Source organism: Epinephelus fuscoguttatus, linkage group LG10, assembly GCF_011397635.1.
Source record: "Epinephelus fuscoguttatus linkage group LG10, E.fuscoguttatus.final_Chr_v1".
Taxonomy (NCBI): domain Eukaryota; kingdom Metazoa; phylum Chordata; class Actinopteri; order Perciformes; family Serranidae; genus Epinephelus; species Epinephelus fuscoguttatus.
Window position 1 is genome coordinate 15,148,280 of NC_064761.1, and position 22,967 is coordinate 15,171,246.

The following is a 22,967-nucleotide window of genomic DNA, read 5'->3' on the forward strand; positions in this document are numbered from 1 at the left end:
GGGGAAAAATATTTTTGGGTTGCAGGGCTTGACGGACCTGGAGGTTGTAATTCCACTGTTTGGCCACTATGTTAAATTGGCTTCAAAGCCTGGCACTGTTCCTGGGGGTTTGAAATGCACTGTGAGTTGGAAAGTGGAAGCTAGCAAGCTAGACTAACGGGCTATTTAGTCCACCTTGATCACGGTACACTACACGTCACTTTTTATTTTATAAGCTACAGACTGCCATCGTCAAGCTCCTGCAAACTATGTTGTCTTTGTCCCACATATAGAAACAGGGGGGACTAGTTAGTATTAGCTGTCTGTCTTTCATGGGTCCAGCTTTGGTGATGAAAAATTACCTGACTGTTGAAACTCAGAGCGACAAGTAGTCTTAGAACCTCAGCACCTCGTATGCTTTGGCTGTTTGGGGAGAAGTTGCCTTCAGAGCTTTCTGTCAGAAAGCCCTTTCCTGGTTAAGATCATTGTTTGGATTAAAATGACACAATTTCTGGCAGAAAGCCCCACATGCAAACTCCTCCCATGTGCCATGTTTTGGCAGGCATAGTTATAAAGTAATGTAGGGAACATATAGAGTTATCCAGGAATGAGTCCTAAAACCCCGAAATGAATTAGCATTAAAGCACTCCTGGTTCCCTCGTCTTGTAGTCAGTGGGTTTTTTGATAGACACCTGAAATAAGGTCTGTGGTTAAGACAAGCTTGAGAAACTTTCTTGTTTTGCTCTGTGACATAAAATATGTCAGTAAATACTCCACTTTTTTATTTTGAAGCTTTTATGTGTCTTAAAAACGGCAGTTGCTAACAAGTTGCTAAATGTGACAATAGACCATCATCACACTTCTTACACACATCTTCTTAGTCCTGCTGTGGGGGCAAGTTAAGACATGCAACCATAGTGTAATTTGTTTATAGCGTAACATTAGCTTTTTATCTCTGGTCGAAGTCTGCTGGATAAAATGTGGACAAACATTTGTTTGCCACAGAACTCATTTTCTGCAATGAGCAAAAATCCAATGGAAAAATCCCATAGGCATTTCGACAAGGGAATCAGGGCAATGCTAACTTCCATGTCGACCTAAAGAAAAAACGTCATCCCTGAACAAAACACAGATACAGATTTCTTAGCAAAAATAAACTTTAATTTCACTTCAACTGAATGGTTCTTTTGTGCAATTTTAGGAACCTTTAATAGAGCCATGTACCAATTGGTTGCTCGAATTTAACTTTTGACTATTCAGTTTCTTGATGATTTACAGTCATTGTTGCGTACAATTAGCTGGGAGAATACATGCATGCTGGATGCAAAATGTTTAAGAAATCTGACATCCTCTATTCTTATTCTTCTACTGCACTTGATTCAAAATGACCATAAAGTGCCACCAAGTAACCTGCTCTCCTGTAGTTGTTGCAGTTTTTATCACATCATTGACTCTTTGTGTTTGTACATGTCTTCTTTAATTTAATTCCTTTTATTTTGTTTCATGCTACCTTGCTTGAAATGAAAAATAATTCCACTCATGGGACAGTACAGATCGGAGCTAAACTGCCTTGAAGACTTTAGAAATTGAAATTGTTCTTTCTCTTTTAGTGCTGCACACTTGAGTGTTTTGTTTTCTATGCTCCAGGGATTCCCTGTCTCCTCAGTGAGCAGATATTAAACACCTCATCCTGAGAAACAGGTCTTGTGCATGTGCTCTCACACAGCTCTGGGCACATGCTTTTGCACCTTTCGTATCGCTGATCTCTGTTGGCCTCCCCGAGGCTGTTTCCATTGCTTCCCTCCAGCTAATGTTTTGTCATCTGAAGCTGTGATATTATGTGAATTAGCCTGTGGCAGAGATTGCCTTGTGGTAGCAATTCATCACCTGTTTGGCAGAGGTGACTGCATGAGCGACTGAGCGAGCGGTTACTGGTCTGACGTGCGGAGCGAGCATCTGGTGTAGGGGGTTAATTGAGGGCGATTAAGGTGATTAATAGCTTTGTTTGAAGTGAAAACACAAGACAGACTAGCTTGTGTTACAGAGCAAATATTTTGGGGAAAAAATCCATCAGTGGCAGGAGTGCAGAGTGGCTGGAGAAGGCAGCAGTCAGGTGTGTGTGAGAGTGTGTGTGTGTAGCACCAGGGATATTTAGACTTTCAGCTTAATGGGAATTTGAAAAAAAAAAGGTGTAGTGTGTATCTGTCTGTCTATGTGTGTGTGTTTCGTGTGTGTTGGGTTAGGTAACTGGCTGTGAGTATGTAGAAGGAAATAGAGACATAGACTTGTGTGTGATCATCGAGGGGGAAAGAGTAATATTGACATGTAGCCTGCTGGTTAAAAAGAACTTCTGTTTCCACGCTGTTCCATTCCTATTATTGTCTTAGAGAGAGGCTTTGTGTGCTTGTAAGTGTATGTATGCATGTGAGTGTGTGTGTGTATGTGTGTGTATGTGTGACTGCGTCTGAGACTGAAAAACAAGACAGACAAAGTCATGCTCACATATCCGTGCTCAGTACAAACATGCTGAAACACACTTCACTTGAACTGTGGTTGTGGAAATCCACGATGTCTCCTCCACAGATGCTGCCTTTTCCCTCGCTCGCTCCAAATCCCACCAACCCCTGAAAATCTTGTTACTCTGAAACAGGAAGCAATTTTACTCAAGTGGATCGAGAAAGGGCTGTCTTTTCGTCAGGAATCATAGCAGTGGAGAGGCAGGGCTCTGGCATTAAAACAGATTTTGTGATGAACATTTTCTCATTTTGCTTCCTGGATTAGTTATAAGCAGTTTGTTTATTTGATCTGTTTCAAGTTGTTTTTTATTTGAATTAAGAATGTGTATTTGTTTTATTTGTTGCTACTTGTTGTTTTTTTGTTTTAAATTATTTAATTTTTTTGCTTTTATTGTTCAGTACTTTGCAATTTTTTATAGGCACATGATATACCTAGTCACCTAAGGTTTAGTTTAGAAAATAATTTACTGCCATTCATTAAAAAAAATCCTTGCCTTATTTTTCTTTCAGACGTGAAAAATCATGTGGTTTCAAATTTGGACATTAACACCCAAAGCTTAAGTGCCTGTAAAAAGTAGTCACCCCCTTGGAAGTTAATTTTTTTTTGTTTGACAAAATTGAACCAAATGGGATTTAATGTGATTTTTTTAATACTTAATAACAGAGAAAAAAAAACAATCTTTACAAAGTGATTTAAATTAATTACAATTATGAATTAAAAAGAAAAGATATGTTGAAATATGGCACACCTAAAACATAACTGGTGCAGCCAGTTGGTTTTGGAAGACACTTGATTGGTTGAATGGATATCACCTGTGTACAATCAGTGGGTTTCAGTGGGTTGTGGTGAAAACACCTGTGTCTGTAGTATAAATACACCAGTACCTGGGTGAGGGTGAGTCAGTATCATGGCAAAATCTGCACCATAAAGACCATAAAGGTACAGAAAAGTACGTCGTGGAGGTCTGTGCTCTTCAGTGTCCTTCTAAGATAGGGCAACATTCTTTAATAGGGAGAATCTTAAGATGAAATGTATGACTAAACTGTAACCAGCACAATAATGATAATAATAATAAATTGATAAATTAATTAAATTTAAAATCTGGGTTATATGTACTTTGTCAGGTCTTGAATGATTTATTAGATTCTTCTTGTCCATTTATTTTCTTGGTTTGTTTGCGACGACAGTCCAGAACAGCTAGACAACTATTAATGCACCTTCCTTTTAGATTCAATCAAGCGCCAGGCTAGAAAAGTTCTTAAGATTTACGAGGAGTGCTTCGTCCATTTTGCATCCAGTACCTCCCCTGTTTATATCTTCAAACTGCTTCTCCTTACACTGAACCCTATTTAGAGGAGCTGTTCATGAAGCATCATTAAATTTAGATCCATGATTCATTGCACCATGCAGGTTGAAAGTGGGCAGCCTACCGGAGCAGAGGGGGATTCAGATTGGATAGCCTTAAACTGTGGTTGAGTGCAGTCGAGAGCATAAGAAACAATCTCTCCCTGCTCCTCTGTCAGCCCAGTCACCATGTGTTATATGTACAGTGGGTTCACAGTATGCCCACCACTAGCACTTATTCAGTTTATATCCCTGGTCAAGAGAGTAATAATGCGATGTAAATTGAATAAGGTTAGTTGTCTGCAATGCGGAGCTGTACATAAATTTTCTATGTAACAGTGATTGTAGATAAATTGTTAATTCTGGTTTAAAACACTTGGGAATTTACAATGTGTCAGACCATATTCTAGCATCAACTGTCTGCACATATCCCTCACAATGTATCCTTTATATGATACTCTACAAAGTAGCACCCCACAAATGATGTCATGTAAGTAAGGTAAATTTACGTCATTATGTAAAATTGCGGAGGTTATGCTTAGGCAAGTAAAGTTACTGTGGTAACTAGGTTTAGGAAGAAAAAAACACGGTGACATTTTACCTTGAAATGATTCAAAATTCACATGGTTCTGAACACTGGCCTACTGGGGTAAAGTCCTGTGTTTTGTGACCAATCCACCAGCTCAACTTGTCTCTGCACAGGGATCTCTAGAGACTGCCTCCTTTTTTCTCCAGTCCTCACACTGGTCATATGATGACAGCCTTCCAAAATACGTGGGTTTACTGGCTCAATATTCGTAGAATATGTACATATGTAATGGTGCATTAATTTTCGTAGGAAAATGTATGCACAGCGCATGGAAACAGCCTGTCATTCTTCATATAGCATTCCAGAGGAAGAAGATTTTTTATATGAATGTTTTTCCCCGGAGAGATCTCTCAGGGAATTTGTAAAATAAGCTATATTCGGCTCCGAGGGAGCAAGGGAGACAGGATTGGGATCTGTCAAGGTCGACTGTCAAAAGCAGGACACATGTCCGCATTCGACGAAGTGTTTCATTTCAAAACAGAACGCTCTACGTAGGTAATGAGGGAGTTGAGCACGCAGACAGACACAGTGACAGGCTTTGCCTCATCCCCCATGTATTCCACCACCAGTCACAACACAGACCTGAAATAGATGCTTTGTTCCCCCTAAATGGCTTTAACACGTGCTCCGCTGGAACCCGAGATGTATAATAACATCTTTTAACTGACACTATTTATACTATAAAAGCTATTAGACTAAATGTCATCTCTCTCCCCTCTATGTTTTTAATCTCTTAGTTTTGGCACTGGCGCGGTCGAGGGGTTTGTCTGTGAGCATAATCTCTCCTGACTAAAAGGGAAAGTAAAATGCTCTAAAACATGTTGCTGATCTTGGCAGGTTGTATCACAGTTATGGGTTATAGCAAGCTACAGGGTTCCTGCTATCACGCCATCTCAACTTGCCCACACTTTTCCTTGAATGCTTGCGACTCCCTCCCAGCACTCTGCCTGTGCCAGCTGTTATTCTTAAAGGTCTGTGAACCTGACATCAAAACACGGTTTTATATGTCATTAAACTCCACTATCCTCTCCTTTTTAGGCCTCAGAGATAATCAATCACTTGTAAGAGGGTGCCAATATGTTAGCATATGGGGGGTGTACAGATCAGGACATGAAAAACATCAAGGCGGATCGGATTACCAGACTGTGGTCGAGGGGATTGTTTGAGTTTGGGTTTGCAGAATTTTCTATAGAATAAAATCTGAACCAAGCTGGGTAAATACTGCTTTAATGGCCAGACAGTTGAAGCTGTTTTTGCATTGATGTTATTGCTGCCACCCTTGGTCTATAGAGTTCCTGAACTCTCCCGGCATGTGCTGGTTTTAGTTTATAAAGGTGAGCGCTCTAAGGCCGAGGTACAAAGCTGTAAAGGTTGTGCTAAAGCTGTGAGGCGCTGATCACAGCTAGAATCTTTTTGACGTCTCTAAGGAAAGTGCTGACATTTATAACCTGCATTACAATGTATTTATATGCTAAATAATCATATCTGATGAAAGAGATTACTGTACTGTTCCCCTCTTCCCCTCGCTCTGTTTGCTTCCACATCTGCAGAAGTGCCTCATTCTCTGCAGTGAGGGGAGGGGAGGGATGGGTACTGGTGAGACAGAGCGAGAGAAGTATTGAGAAAGCATGTTAATGAGAAGTAAAAAACAAAAGCCAACAAGCGTTTAACAGATGGCACCCTGCAGGAGGTGGCAAGATCAACACCAGCCCACATGAACACAAATTTTTGACATGCTGTACTGTTATGGCACAATACGGGTTTTGACCTCAGAAAGGTACTGATGTCCCGTTTTGATTTTCAAAATAATACTGCCAAAAAAAAGCTGTCATTTTAACAAAATGATGTAATTACACAGATTTTCAAGGTAGCTCTGAGCTGTTGTACCAACATCTCTGCAATGTTGTAATGTTTTCTGGAGAGAGAGACATCTAGCAAGAGAGAGGTGAGAGAAAATGCGGTCTTGTGGTTTGCTTTGGTTTCTAATATTGCAGAGGTAGTTCTTCGGAGGCCAAGCGGCACCATGTGACGGTAACTGGATCGCAACACAGCTGCAGCCGCGGGCACCGCCAGTCGTCCCCAAGGCTGCTGGAATAGCGACAGGGCAGCTCCGCACACATTCGAGCACACAAATACTGTACATGCACACACCAGTGTGTGGAAAAACCCAAATAGTACAGGATGGGGGTAAGTGGGGAGGTGCGGGATAGAACTCTACCCTGCCTGTTTCAAAGATGTTTTTAAAGCTGTGAAATTTCTACTCCGACCACTGCAGGCTCGGTTACACACAGGGCTGTCTTTTAAAGCTGGAGCTGGTGTGTTTGTTCTTCTGTTAAATGAAGGGTGGTGGTGGTCAGACTGGAACCCAACTACAGTCAATTAGGAATGTCTCTGTCAGAGGGCAGACCAGATGCTTGTTCTCTATTAAAGCCTTGTTGTTGCTATTACAAATAGATGAAGGTCTTAAAAGAAAATGGGCCAAACTTTAGACTGATTGTATGGTGTAAAAAAGATATTTGTTTGGTGCAACAAACATGTTGGAGTGTTTATAGCCTTAAACACTCCAGCCCATTGTTTTAGTGTTAACTCCTGACACTGTCCACCAATAACACATGACATCAGTCATTTCAGTGCCCCAGAAAGACATACCAGTATGTTTACATTTAAGCTACAAAGCCCTCTAGTGGCTGTAGTAATTATGACGGGAGCAAAGGAGGAAGTCAGGTAAGTAATGATGTTATAGGAGCTCTATACAACAGTCTGAGCATGCCTATGATTTAGAGTCTGATTCAGGTTTGCTGCACATGGTTCTAAATATGGAGGTGGCTGAGCTGGTGGCTATCAGCTAACAGTGCTAACAGTTCAAACGGTGCTAACAACAGCCACAGTGCTGACAGAGCTGACCATTAACTGAGTAGGGGTTACAGGAGGATGAGTGCTATTAACACAATCTCAGCTCAATTCGTCAAACACCACTGCTTCGTCCTTGGACCTACATGTCTAAATATAACAGGAGAGGTACAATCCTGCATCTGTGTTTCATGTTTCTAGATGGCTTGTTACATGCATTGTGTCTTTTACATGCATTCTTTTCAAAATAAACTTACAATGTGAGTAAAACACTTCGGTTTAAGGTGTATTTCATCAGTTTAGGCAACAAAAGTCTGTGGTTAGGTTTAGAAAAAAACATCAGTGTTTGGCTCAAAATTCACATGGGAAATGAACAGAGGGGTCCTGGGTGAAAGTCCAGAGTTTGTTTGACCCATCCACCACCTGTTCTACCCGCCCTATACGGACTTTCTCGCTCTTTAGATCACAGTAGTTTCCTGGTGCTTATCATACCGCCATGAAGGTTGCCTCTGTGTGCCTGATGCCGATGTTCACTGACAAAGGCATTTGACAGAGACATTTGACATCTTGGGTTGTTGCCTGCTACCTCTAAAACTGACATGCCTGGTGCTTATCACACTGCCCCGAAAGGTGCCTCTGTGCATTGGTGTCTGACGCTGACGTCGCTGGCAAAGTGGCGGTATTTGATGAGTTGGGATTGAGAATGGGCTGGTGCTACATTTCCATATGAGTGCAGTGCAAAGTGGCAGCGATGAGCTAACCACTGAGGTACTCACACACACACACACACACACACACACACAAACACAAAACAAGGGACTCACATGCATAAACGCGCCAACGGACCAGCTACCACAACACAGAACAGAAAAACTTAGTTTACAACACACACAGAGGTAGTGTGACTTCATTCTTTGTTCTGGATGCCATTATTTCACTATATCTTTAAGAAGTAAACTTTTTTTCTGCTGCGGCTGATTTGACTCCTTTCTTTTGGTCCATTCTCACACCAACTTGCTCACACAGATTTCAGTCAGGATTTAGAGTGCATCATAGCACTGAGACAGCTCTAGTTAAAATTACAAATGACCTTCTGATTGCTTCAGACAAAGGACTCGTCTCTGTACTTGTTTTATTAGATCTTAGTGCGGCGTTTGACACAATTGACCATCAAATTCTACTGCAGAGACTGGATCACTTAATTGGCTTAAAAGGTTCAGCACTAAGCTGGTTTAAATCTTATTTATCTGATCGTTTTCAATTTGTTGACGTTCGCAATGAACCATCCTTACGTACTAAAGTTTGTTTTGGAGTTCCGCAAGGTTCTGTGCTCGGACCAATCCTGTTTACTCTATATATGCTTCCTATAGGTAACATCATTAGAAATCACTATAAATTTCCATTGTTATGCGGATGATACTCAGTTGTATTTATCAATGAAGCCAGAAGAAAACAATCAATTAACTAAACTCCATAACTGCCTTAAAGACATAAAAACTTGGATGAGCACCAATTTCCTGATGTTAAATTCAGACAAAACTGAAGTTATTGTTCTTGGCCCCAAACAACTCAGAGACTCTTTATCTGATGACATAGTTTCTCTAGATGGCATTGCTCTGGCCCCTGCCACTACCGTAAGAAACCTCGGAGTAATATTTGATCAAGATTTGTCTTTTAATTATCATTTCAAACAAACCTCACGGACTGCATTTTTTCATCTGCGTAATATTGCGAAAATTAGGCCTATCCTGACCTGAAAAGATGCAGAAAAATTGGTCCACGCTTTTGTTACCTCAAGGCTGGATTACTGTAACTCTCTATTATCAGGTAGCTCTAGTAAGTCCTTAAAAACTCTCCAGCTAATTCAGAATGCAGCAGCACATGTACTAACAGGAACTAAGAAACGCGATCATATCTCTCCTGTTTTAGCTTCTCTGCACTGGCTCCAGGTAAAAACCAGAATTGAATTTAAAATCCTACTGTTAACTTATAAAGCTCTAAATGGTCAAGCTCCGTCATATCTTAGAGAGCTCATAGTGCCATATTATCCCACCAGAACACTGCGCTCTGAGAACGCAGGGTTACTCGTGGTCCCTAAAGTCTCCAAAAGTAGATCAGGAGCCAGAGCCTTCAGCTATCAGGCTCCTCTCCTGTGGAATCATCTTCCTGTTACGGTCCGGGAGGCAGACACCGTCTCCACATTTAAGACTAGACTTAAGACTTTCCTCTTTGATAAAGCTTATAGTTAGGGCTGGCTCAGGCTTGTCCTGTACCAGCCCTTAGTTAGGCTGACTTAGGCCTAGTCTGCCGGAGGACCCCTCTATAATACACCAGGCCCTTTCTCACCTTCTCTCTCTCTCTCTCTCTCTCTCATATCCTATTACTGCATCTAGCTAACCCGGCCATTCTGGATGTCACTAACTCGGCTTCTTCTCCGGAGCCTTTGTGCTCCACTGTCTCTCAGATTAACTCATACCGCAGCGGTGCCTGGACAGCGTGACGTGTGTGGTTGTGCTGCTGCCGTGGTCCCGCCAGATGCCTCCTGCTGCTGCCATCATTAGTCATTAGTCATACTTCTTCTGTTATTATACACATATGATTATTGTCACACATGTATACTGCCAGGTATTAATACATACTTTCAACATATTGTACCACAGTAGCCAGAACTATAACTATAATATTATTACTTTCATTAATGTTGTTGTAAGCTACTGTCATTACCTGCATCTCTCTCTCTCTCTCTCTCTGTCTCATTGTGTCATATGGATTACTGTTAATTTATTATGCTGATCTGTTCTGTACAACATCTATTGCACGTCTGTCCGTCCTGGAAGAGGGATCCCTCCTCAGTTGCTCTTCCTGAGGTTTCTACTGTTTGTTTTTTCCCCGTTAAAGGGTTTTTTTTGGGGAGTTTTTCCTTATCCGCTGTGAGGGTCTTAAGGACAGAGGGATGTCGTATGCTGTAAAGCCCTGTGAGGCAAATTGTGATTTGTGATATTGGGCTTTATAAATAAAATTGATTGATTGAAATTGACACAGTTTAACAGGACTTTTACATGTGACTTTTATTCTTACAGAGTACAGGATGCTACTTTTAATGTATAAGTACAATACTTGAGATAGGAGATAATCAAAGTACTCAAACTGCCTTTGTAACAGTAACAAAAGCAAATGCTATGTTTTACTTCCAGCCCTGATCCCCTGAAATGTTTCCATACAGACTGGATGCTAAGCTAAGCTAAGGCTGTAGCCTCATATTTAGCGTACAGACATGGGACTGGCAGCAATATTCACATCTAAATCTTGGCAAATAAAAGAAAGGAAATAAGCATCCCAAAATGTCAAACTATTCCTAACTCCAAACTATAAGCATCATTACGCCTCATAATACACTCACACCGTTTTTCTGTTGGAATGAAGCAGAAATGCCATGATCATCCATGAAATATCCACATTGATTCTATTTTCTTTGCTTTTGTTTGGTCTGTTTTTTTGTGAAATCATCATCCTTGACTTAAGAGCACAGCCTGACCTGCACCGCATGGAACCCGTCTGTGCTGTGCAGACAGACTTAACTAGGTTGTCTGGTGTTTTGATCTATTGATCGTGTCTTTTTTGTCTGTCCATCTATCATTTGTATGAGTCATTTCAGGTTATATCTTGAGCACTGCTGGTCTGACACTTGCATACTCATGTACACATATTTCCACACTCCAAAAACTCACTCTTATTTGATCACTAAAGGTCAAAATATATAGCACAAACATCTCTCAGATATCACTGTCAAACTTGCACCGAACTTGATGAATGATTCTTGGCACTGTTTCCTAGTGTCTACATGAGTTACGTCACTAGCTGGAGGGGGTCAGTATAATTAAAGGTTTCAAACTCTGAATGGCTGTACAACAAAAGGCTCATTTTTGATGAGCGTTTAAGAGATAAAGGAACATTTTTTCACCGTTTGGCTCTAACTGTGTCTGAGTCATACCTGAGAAATAATGTTTACTTTTATATACTTATCCTTTCTTTTATTTCGCGAGGTCATTGTATGGCATCGAAATGATTGTGCAGTAACTGAAGAGATGCCGCACTGGAGATGCTTTCATTACCGGCCTGTATCCACAAATCAAAGCAAGATTGCTGTACCCATGTCTCGAACACACACACACACACACACACACACACACTCACACAGCTGTAGCGTAACATTACACCAGTGGCTACCAAACACCGGAGAGCATGCAGGACTGTTGCAGGGCAGGGTGGGACAGGAGAGAATCCAAAGTGCGTGGCAAGCTGGCATAAAGATCAAACGCTCTGCTATGAACCCTCATACTCAATGTTGCAGTGACTTTGTTGAAATACATAGAAGGAATACTGCCTGGAGTTTAATGATAACATCCATCAGCACACCAAAGATAGCACCCTTACAAAAAACAAAATAAAAAATAAAAAAACAACAGCTAACAAATTAAGTCGTGCAGGAAATATCTGTCCTTGGGAAAAGTGACTTTAAAATTATCTTGACTGAGTGAAAAAAGCCCATCAAGTTTATTACAACCCTGACACAACTCACACTGAACAATTAACACTGTGTGCATGAGCTAGCAAAATATAAATAATTTTTAATCCTGTGAGTAAATGTGTTTTTATGCTATATTGCATACACTACTGTACCTTTAGAATTTATTCATTACTGTCAATTAGTTTCAGTATTTATAAGAAATGTGTAATTGTATTTTAATTAGATTTTAATGCTAAGAATAACAAAACACTAATCACTCTCCTGAGCTGTTAACATAAGAATTTAACAGGAAAGAAACATAACTGACAAAAACAAACCACTCCTACATCTCTCAGTGCAGAAAAAGAATTGCACCTGAATATTTGCAATAAAGTACAGTTTAAACTGTAATTAGTTGTTAATGTTACCTTGTTTGGAAGGTATGAGAGCATTTAAGAAAAAATGAATAGCACGTAAACCTTCAGTCACTAATGGGGCTGCTGTTTCAGTGACATTTTGCCACTCTTATACACCACCTCCATGAGACACAATTACTATGACACCTCCGACTGGACCGACCAGATAACCATTAAAAGATAATTTGAGCAGGCATGCTGTTTCTATTCAAACTCAGTATGCCCGAAACAGGGTCCTCATCAACCTGGAGAGTTCTTTGCACTGTCCAAACATCCCATAATAACACTATTAAATTCAGATAGCGGCTCTCTCAGAAGTGCCAAGGGAAATGACCTTGCCACACTAAGACATATGCTTTTAGTCCACTATCATTCTGTAATGAGGAGAGCTGGCAGGACGATCAAAGGCTTTCCACTGAACCCTGATACTAAATGTTGCTGATGATCTGGCCGAGGGGAGACTGATACGTACATCATACCAAACAACTAGAGAGGTCTGGCTGCTTCAGTCAGGTCCTGGAGGGAGGCCGGAGTCCTGCGAAAAACTTACATGAATGACAATTTACCTTCCCTGCACGTCTGCCTTTGCACACAGCTTGTGTAAACACTGCAAGGTGGTAAAGGAAATGAAGGCAATGGGAAAACAAAGATCATTTCGATAGTTCTGCACCGTGCAGCTGGAGTGTGATGGCTTCACGCTAGGCCAGGAACAGGCCTATGGCGGCGTGGGTGAAGACCGCAATACTTGGTTATTGATGGGAGGAGGGAGGGGAAAGAACCTCCTTGATTGAAATAACAGGGTGGAGGTGAATGAAAAGAGTTTTAAAGGAGCTGGAGCACATGTAACCTGTGCGCTAGCTCTTTGTCATGTCTCACCCACCCGCCAGCTCGTCTCTTTATTTTCTCCCAGTCTTTCCAGTTGCTGCTGCTGATAGTCTCTATGATGAAAATATGAAGATCAGAGTTACAGGGAAACGCCAAAGCAAAGCTTTTCTACCCGAACACAGTGAAATCAATCCTGCTGAAATGGAAATGAGGCACAACGAGAGAATGAACAGCAGGAGCACCAGAGGTGGGCGACAAAAGGCAGGAGGGTGGGGGGAAGAGGAGGGTTTGGGCTGTTACAAATCCAAAAACATGTTTCAACCTGTTGAAACTGCTTTGTCAGCAAACTGGCCTGAATCCAATAACCCCCCCTCCCCTGTTCATGTGCTCTCTCTTTCTCTCTCTCTCTCTCCTTCCATCGCTTGAAAGGAAAATGTTAATAAACTGGCAATCGCAGATCGAATCAAACCTTTCCAAAGAGCACAGAACAATAAAGCTAATCTGTCTGTCCCTGGCACAGTGCTAACAAGAACAGTGGAACGTGAATGGCATTTTAACGCAGGGTCTCTATCTATTAAGCCGCCACACACCTCGTCTAAGGGCACTCCAGGATGAAACATGGGGGAACTGGATAAATGAGCTTCTCCCCAAGCTTTGCCCGGGGGAAAATTGATTTATACCCTCTGTGTTATTCTTCACAGAAGTCATTATCACCCCTTTGTGACTGATGCTCATCTTTTTATCATCATAGTGAAAATGGCAATTGCAGTCTCTGCAAGGAAGATGTTTTAATATAGAAAAAAAAAATCACTGCAGATGGTGTACATAAAAAAACAAAAAAAACAATGGCACATATTCAGTGCTTTTCAGGCCCACAACCTCATCTTCCTTTGTGCCAATCTCCCCTCTCTGTCTGTCGGTGGAAAGATGAGGAGAAAGGTATTCTGATATGCTGGTAGATTCCAGCAAACAAAGACACGGAGCAGCGCGCTATCACCTCTGTGTTGACGCCACAAGGTCCAGAGTTGTCAAAAGTATCTGACCTCCATCTCTGCGAGATTACAGCGTGGAAAAAAAAATAGAGGGAGAGAAGAAGTGGAAAGTGGATAGAGATCAAATGCGTGTTCAAACAAACTTAACCTGCGTCAGCCTTAGCATACAATAAAGAACAATGTCGCCTAGGCAACACTGGCAACACTTGGTGAATGCTCCTTATCTTCCCTCATTCTGTTGGTGAGATGAAATGATACTCTATGAAATATAAAACTGCGTTATATGATCAGTAAATTTAAGGTTGTACAATCATAATGATAGACTGCAGTCTGACAAAATGTCAACAGTAGAGCTCAGCAAAAAATAATGACGACATATTTCTCGCTTTGTGAAAAAAAAAGAACAAATGCAGAAATATCAGTTATGGTTCTTTTTTTGGCTTCAGTCAGACTTTTCTGTTCTATTACAGACAGTTTTTGGGAAACTCTTTGCACATTTTAACTGTCTTCTTGGCAAACCACCTGCTTCCCCCTCATGTTCCTCCTTCCAGTGTTAGTTTTCTTAAGAGTTAAAAGAGATTTCTAAGCAGCACCTGGTTTGTTTTGACACAGCAACGCCCGAGAGCCAGCCAGCCACATCTACACTTTGATTTAAAGATCAATGCATAAAGTAAGAAGTGGGCACAAGTTCAAACACAACTTGACTTTTTCATCAACTTTGTTTTATAGATGTACTGTATATTTCTTCTTGCAGGAAAAGAGAATATAATATGATTGATGTGCGGGGGGTCGAAGCAGAGTGGCTCGGGACCGCACTGCTGACAGAGATGAATAAGAAAGGATTGCATTTTTAAAATTGTATATTTGTACAAAAATATGAGCAATGTAGGCAGACAAGTGAACATATCGTAATCAAGCACATATATGTTTCATTGCTATGTTTTTAATTATAGTTAAAATATAGCTAAATACATTTATATGAAAATAAGAAAACAATATAAAGACTAATTCGTGTTCTGGAAATGGTTCATAAATATTTCACTTTAAAGCAATCAACCCTTGTCAAGAGGAGTTTCAACCGGTAATACATCTAGCAGTTTTTATATTTATTCAATCAACATGAATTCATAGTCCGCACATAAACAAAGTGCACTATGCTGCGCTCAATTTGCCTGTCAGGCCCTCAGTAGAGCCTCCACAGAGAAAGGTAATGGCCTCACAGCAGGAGTCCTGACTGAGCTGCCATGAGGGCTCTTGACAGAGTCGGCATGTGGACCTGCCTGGTCGGCAGGAGTGTCTGAGCACCAGCCCTTAGCTGTCAGAGGCCTGGGATCAAAAGTCCTGCTGGGTGCACTGACGTCTGGCCCGCTTGGGATACCCTGATCTGTTCCAAAAATAGAGCGTGAGATGGTTGAAGAGCCATTTGAGTCCATTATTTCTGTTGCTTTTGAGTGGGATTTGACAAGGTCTAGACCTGACAAGGTGCTGCCATGATGTTTGAGTCTTTGTTGTGATGGTAGAGACATCAACTCTGGTCTGTCTTTCTTCTCACAGTCTTTCCAGCTGTTCTGCACCTCCTCACCCTCCCTGGTTTGCTCTGAGCTTTGGCTTAAGAAGTCATTATAGTCGTCTGCGGAGGACCTACTTTTTAGGTGGAAGAACTGATAGAACTGGAAGTCACACTCATAGAGAGGCTTATATTTATACACAGGCATATAACTGGGTGTCCCTGCAGCTGTGGGGTTCTTGCTGAGAAGACAGCAGTGGAGGCTTGGGGAGACAGGTAGGGGCGGAGGGTGAAGCATGGGGACGAGGGTGGAAGAGGAAGAGAAGGAAAGGTCGCTCTGCAGCTCTCTCTGTCTCAGCTCCCGCTCCAGCATCACGTTCTCCAGCTCCTTGTCTGCGAAGGCTCGCCTCTTCCTCATCCGAGCGCTTATCGGGGGACACGTGGCGTGTGTATGGTCGCGCTGTGTGTGCTTTGACCAGGAGGAGGTGTTGTCCTCCAGCGGCGGCGCCACCGGTTTGAGCCCTGAATAAAAACCAAAGCCAGCCATTATGTATCCATATATTTAATTCATTTATAAATAATGAAGTTGTTCCAACCAATTAATTGTTATGTTTATGTTTGGGTACTTTGTTCTTTATTATTTTAATTACGCAGTTGGTTAGCGGTGTCATTTTTGTTTTACTGAGAGCACAGAGAGGCTGAGAGAGCTATAAAGAAGATAAAGCCTCCAGTAGGATTTGACCGCAAGCCAGCAGGTATTAATACACGCTATGTATTACAGTAATGGCCTGTTGTTGTGAAATAGTGAAGGCACAGTGATCAGGTTGGTTGAGATAAATTAAGTGCATGTGTAATGCTGGGTAATGACATCCAAGACGAAGTACTGGCAGTGTGGGCCTAAGCAGGCCTTCAGTATGCAGTTGAAGTCAGAGGATATGTGAAAAATGCATATGTGTGTTATGGAAGGTTTGTTTGGTGACATTGTGGGGACTAACATCTGCATGAGGACACAGCTGGTCCCCATAAACTCAACTACTTATTGTGGGTTAAGACTGTTTTCTTGGTTGAGATAAGGCTTGGTGGGTGGGTTATGGTTTTGTTTAATGTCAAGCTAAACTTCCATTAAAATCAATGTCCTAAAAGATTCTATGACACAGTGATCTGATTTCTGTATTTTTTTTTTCAAGTGAATTTTGCTGCACTTCTACTCCTAAAGAGGTTACTGTGACATGTAAATGTTCCTGTGTAAAATGACATGTAAATGTTTTTGAATCACTTCATTCACTAACAGACGACAGACCAAGTTGATCACTTCATAATGTTACATGAATTCTAACCATTCAGTGCATTAACAGCAACAGAGCAAACAGTCAAAGTTGACTTCCACAGTTTCATTTGATTTACTGAGAGAATTTAACTGCACATTCTATCACAGTCTGGGGAAAAGGGAGGACATTAATGAGAAAGGAGATGTTAATTAAACTTTACCCTGCAGGATGCTCTTAGCCAGTACGTTCGGTTCGGCTGCTCTGCTGTAACGCTGATATGCCGTCCTCCGCAACGGACCTGCACACCTGACCCCCCTCTTACCCTAGGAGAAACATGGGAACAGGAATTAGACATTTGGACATAATCATGATATGCTGAGAGCGTGCCCCAAAGGTAATTAAAGAGAAATAATACATTATGTAAGAGGCAAGTAGAGCTCTTTGTGATTCGAAGATTTCAGACGGAGAGATATTTATCCTGTTGACACTGGAAGAATATAGATAAAAGTATAAATGTAAGTCATTTTGAATAAAGGAGCATCTAAATGCCATTTCATGTACTATACTTACCATCAAAGTTAATGTTTATAATAATATTATATTGATATTATACAAACAACAATGTATTTGTATGATACAGTCTGAAAATATGTATTGATGATAAACACTTTATATTTAAGAATTCAACATTTTGCTTTCAGTTTGAAACTTCTGCAGACAGAATGCAGATTTCTGTTGCAAATGATCTTATTACTGGAATGAACTATACAACACAAAGTAAGACTGGAGACAATCATTTCTTTGAGGGATGTGTAAACTTGTGCTTACTCATTTTTTTATGAATGTTTTAATTCTAATGGCTGCTTTATGAGGCTGAATTGTCTTGAGATGTTTTGTTATGTATATCTATATACTGTATATAATAAAATCTTTCTTGTTAAAAAATATCTATATCTCAGCAAGACTTCAGTGTTTAAAATCTGATGAAATTTGTACAAAAATTGTGGATGTGTTTTGAATTAATAAATAACATAAAATAAATTATAAAAAAACAACAACAACATTTGTGTTTTAGTCTGAAGTTCTTCATCCTGCTTGGGTAAACAAAATATGGAGCTTACAGTATGAACTGCCCTGGGCCATGATATTGTCAGATTAGTTGAAAGTATGGATAACTTTATGGATATGGAAAAATTCAGATTTGCAGCTTTATTTTGTAAACACTTCTGTACAGTGTAAAATATGTATCTGCGATTTCTCTTCAGAATATTCAATACAGCTTGAGAAAATAATATAGTGTTACACAGCATAGCTTTACATCCTGATCTTCAGTCTACCAACATGTATGAGCCACTTGTATTTACCCCATATTTGAAACCTCGTTTGTTATAAATCTGGCTATTAATGACGATATCATCACCTGATAATCATTTACTGGAGGTCATGGTGTACCCATCTGTTTATTCTCCATCATTTCTCCATCACTGACCTGCCCTTGTGCTCTCCTCACCTCCGCAGCTTGCTGCCTCCTCAAAGCGACCTGCGCTGCCATGACGCGCTGCCTCTCCACCACCAGCAGGCAGCAGGCACAGCGACAGTCCCTCCAGCGGCAGAAGCGTTTGTGGCCTTTCAAACACGAAACGACGCCGTGGTTCCGACAGCGGGCGCATTTGGGGCTCCGGGTCATCTTGCGTGGTTTGTGCTGGTGGCGCTCTGGAGACGGGGCCACTTTATTCCCCCCTCCGTCCCCGCGGCGGCCGCACTGCCCAGCGCATCCGTCAGGACTTGTCACGTCAACAACTTCTTCGGATTTTAGTACATCGTCAAGTTTTGCTGTGGTCTCCAGCTGCGGGCCTCCTTCCAGCTGAGAGGACATCTATAACTAATAACACCGGAATCTCACTTTTAATCCGTGATGCAACGTGGCTGCTAACGCTGAGCAGACTTTTACGCACAAGATGAAATGGATTTTAAATCAAGATAGAACTGAGCAAACGTAACTATGGTAATTAATTATTAAAGTAGAATTACTCTTCGAAATGAACTGTCTGCCAAAACGCTCGTCGCCTGTTAAAAAGTCAGGAGAGCTGATATAACAGTAGTTGGGCTGTTTTACGCACGCATTTTAAACGTAGAAAAATAACAATTTCAACTCTGCCTCGCTGAAACATAACACAGATGGTATACAACAGGTTCTCCTAACATAAATAAATCACCTTCCGTAGACTTAAACCAAAACGACGCATTAAGAGTGAAGAGAGGCTGTGCGCCACAACTTTGCAGCAAACTAGATCCTATTGAACACCAAGCCGTGAGGTGTGGTGTCCTGCTCCAGCTTGCTGATACATGACAGAGTTTTCAAGGTGGAAACTTTGCAGCCTACCGCCAGACGTTTGAAATGTTAAGCCTCTCTCAGCTGCTCTCTGACGCTGTTTCCAAGAACAGGCGGATAATAGACCGGGCCACAATGCCGAGCTCCTGGCGCGGGACCCGTGAGCAAAGATTTGGGGGAAGCCCGTTTGTCCCTCTCCCTATAAACCTCTGTACCTGCCCTACCCTGCCCTGCCATGCCCACCTTCGAAGTGGTTTCTCATATTTCAGTGGCGATTTGTGATCTTGCCAGACACACATCTCCAAATTCTTCTACGCAAGAAATCCTCGTTTGAAAATAGTAGGAAAAAATAAGATTAATCGACGAACAAATGCGTGTAGACATTTCAACAATTTACAAATTATAACAATGGGAGTACAACCACCAGCAGCCATAAAAATCATTATTATAATAACAGTAATAATCCTTTCAGAGAGGGACCAGGCGAGCTTAAGAGCAGCCTTACTTTAAAGCATACAGTTATATGTCCGTAAGGATGCATATATATATGTAAGCTGTGTGTTTTACCAGCCTGATACGATATGCACTAATTACGCACGCGCCTCAGGGAGAGTAGGCCAGAGGCGAATGACACAGACAGAGAGAGAGAGAGAGAGAGAGAGAGAGAGAGAGAGAGAGAGAGAAATACATTTTCATATTACCTAGGAGTAACACTCTCGCTCATATTTATTCATTATACTGTTAAATAATTCAATGATTTAATGGCTCTCTTGATGTTTCTAGTGTCACCATTTCTGGGCCTAAAACTGAATAATCAGAACCATTGAAATACATAAATATTCCCTCTTAAAACTTGTTTGGGTAAGCGTTTTTAACACCGGTTTACTGAGAGCGAATTATTCTAATTTTCACCTTTTTGAAAAATAATATAATTGTATGCTGATGTCAGGTCATTTATTATTTGATGGTAGTAATCGTTACCAATACTGATTATTTATTATGGATACAAGCTGCCCTTGGACTGTCATGTGTGGAGTAGATGACGCACACAGCGGAGTTCATTGGAGGTTGCTGCACTCACCTCCTCACCAGCGTACACTTAATGCTAATGCAGAGCAGTGTAGTGTTGTGCATAAAAAAAGCTGATGTTTCCTTGACCTAAAATACAGCACCATAGACTCCACTGAGATGGTATGAAAAGTGTGCTCCCTACTGGTTGAGTTCTGTAATTACACCCAGGGCAGTTTTTCCAGGGTAGAACCAGTCAGGGATAACTCATTTGTCTGATTTTCATTTTTATCATCATCCAAGGCGACACAGGAAGAAGGTATTCAAGTTATTTTTTTAGACTGAGCCTTTGCTTTCCTCCACGGGACGCTTCAGGGCTTTATCACTGAGGATCCTGACAGGACTAACTCAGGTGTTTCTCCACTGCAGCACCAACAAGTTTAGAAGACTAATTATCACAATTTCCACTTCACGCTCCAGGCTAACAATTATTAACTCATTATGTGTATGACTGAAACAGCTATAAAGGTATTTGAATTGCACATGCTTGCTGCACAACTCCAGAGATATTCTCTCAAAAAATATTGTATGTAATATATGCAAAGTTTGGATTTGAATATGTAGATGCGCTGAATCATTAAAATAAAAAGTTTTAAATATTGATTCTTGTTGGCTTTTATATTTTTAGCTTTCAGATTCTGTCATTGTAGGGCTTATGAGTTATTAATATTTATCAATATTTATTCCATGAGTAAATTTACAGTAAAGTTAAAACAACTGCAAATGCACCAACAAGGTCAATATTATATGAATATCTCTTTTTTTGAGTGTGACTTCCCTGAAGGCTTTTAAACATACTGTATATACAGGCCTTTACTGTGTATATTATTTTTACGCAGCATCTCAGGCTCAGGGGCTCAGATGGCAAAGGCCCATCACTTTTGGTCGTGATCCTAGACTTAACCATGGCCAGAAGTGCCCTGCCAGGAGATTTCAGGATGTTGTCAGCTCGTAAAAGGTTAAACGATCAGATATCAAAGATGTAGGCAGGAGCCAGAGCCAGCTGAGCCTCAGAATATGATCACCAAAGTGATACAACCAATTGATACAGTGTAGCTATATTGTGATGATCTGACACTTCGTCCTTTTCAATAAACTGACATCAGATTTTTATGTTGTCTGGAGATCTGCTACAATTTGCTTACTGACATTAAAGGACAGATGTTTGCAGGTAGTTAGATATGAGAGGAATATCTATTTTACCAACCAGATACAATACTATATGGTGTCTTGTTAGTGTCAAATGTCATTATTCAGATAGAGATAAAACAGTGGTAGGGTAAAAGGAGCAAACTTGATTCAACTAGTGGTAGTATCCCTCCACTTTTACACTTCTACAGAAGATCCTGAGAGTATTTTACTCTTGGTGAAACTTCTCCTTGTCAGGTGAAAAGCAGCAGCCACGCTGACCCCATATGTATCAAAGGACGCACTCAAAGAAAGCAAGGGAGGCAATATCAAAGGAAGCTTTCCTCGGTGGACTTCAGTACCCAGGGGGGATTGATAATAACCAAAGGCCCTTCACACCAAGCCCAGAATTTTCTCACAAAGAAAAAAAAAGAATGGTGTCTTTCATACAGTCTAAAGCAGTCGCAATCTATTTCTGCAAAAGTTTTCTAGCAAAATTTGCACTGGACTTCATGTGAGTACTAAATATTCATAAAAGTTTAACCCCACTTTGAGAGGAGTTACAGACATTGCAGTTTCTGGATCCAATGAAGACAACAAATAAAGAGTTATTCATTCATTTTCCGTAACCCCGTATCCTGTCAGGGGTCGCGGGGGTGCTGGAGCCTAGCTGACATCGGGCGATAGGCGGGGTACACCCTGGACAGGTCATTGGGCTGACACATAGAGACAAACAACCATTCACACCTACGGGCAATTTAGAGTCACCAAATAACCTGCATGTCTTTGGACTGTGGGAGGAAGCTGGAGTACCCAGAGAAAACCCACGCTGACACTGGTAGAACATGCAAACTCCACACAGAAAAAACAGAAGTTAACTTTGTACAAATGAAATGTTTATGCAATTAATGCAAAATCTTAAAACTGGATCATTTCCATTAAAAAAATTAAAATGTGCAGAATTTTATTCAGTCTTCATTCTGATGTAGAATTCATTATTTTATTAAAAAAAAAATACTGTTAAACATTAAATAACTTTATAACAGTTATTTTAGCAGGTCCCCCAATTTTCCAAAATTTCAGTTTGGTAAAACTATGACTCCTCCTGTTGCCATCCACAGGATAATACATGACAATATAGTAATGAATACCAATATAGTAAAACACTGTTGTAATTACACAAAATATGACTCAATAGGAAAAGGTATGATTGTGGACGAATACTGCACATTAATAATAAACATTTAAAATGTCCTTATAGCTGCACTACAGTGTGTTATAGTGTATGGAACCATTTATTAAATGAGCTCTATATGATAATCAGAGCATTGATATAGCAGCAGACAACTATTTGCTGTGTAAAGATATAGAGTAGTTAATATCGTCCAGAGCAGAGAATGAAGTCATGCTCCCTCTGTGTGTTTTACTCTAAGCTTCTCTTAGCCAGTCCGGCTATGTGTGCATGTTAGCGCACATGAGTCCTGTGTGTGTATTCCACTGGCTGGCGAATTGTCACCACTCTGCACTGCACTTTTACAGTGGATACCGCTGATACTGGGACAGCATTGTCTCGAAAGCGTAGCACTCACCCTCCAGTGCTCCTTGCCTGGTTAACACCGTTAGCTCTGTCAGTACTGTTGCTGTT

General features: G+C 40.9%; 1 protein-coding gene across 2 annotated transcripts; it reads right to left on the reverse strand.

Moving 5' to 3' along the window:
* Positions 1 to 14,719: 14,719 nt before the first annotated feature.
* dmrt2b (doublesex and mab-3 related transcription factor 2b) lies at positions 14,720 to 19,354 on the reverse strand. Of its 2 annotated transcripts, none has more exons than XM_049587181.1 (3): positions 18,284 to 19,354; positions 17,015 to 17,117; positions 14,720 to 16,048 (listed from the first exon to the last, which is right to left on the reverse strand). In XM_049587181.1, the coding sequence occupies exons 1-3, from the start codon at positions 18,668 to 18,670 to the stop codon at positions 15,195 to 15,197; spliced, it is 1,344 nt and encodes a 447-aa protein (XP_049443138.1). In that variant the 5' UTR covers positions 18,671 to 19,354; the 3' UTR covers positions 14,720 to 15,194. The 2 variants fall into 2 exon arrangements, with proteins under 2 accessions (XP_049443138.1, XP_049443140.1); XM_049587183.1 differs by having other exon boundaries at positions 18,305 to 19,352.
* Between the last annotated feature and the right edge of the window lie 3,613 nt (positions 19,355 to 22,967).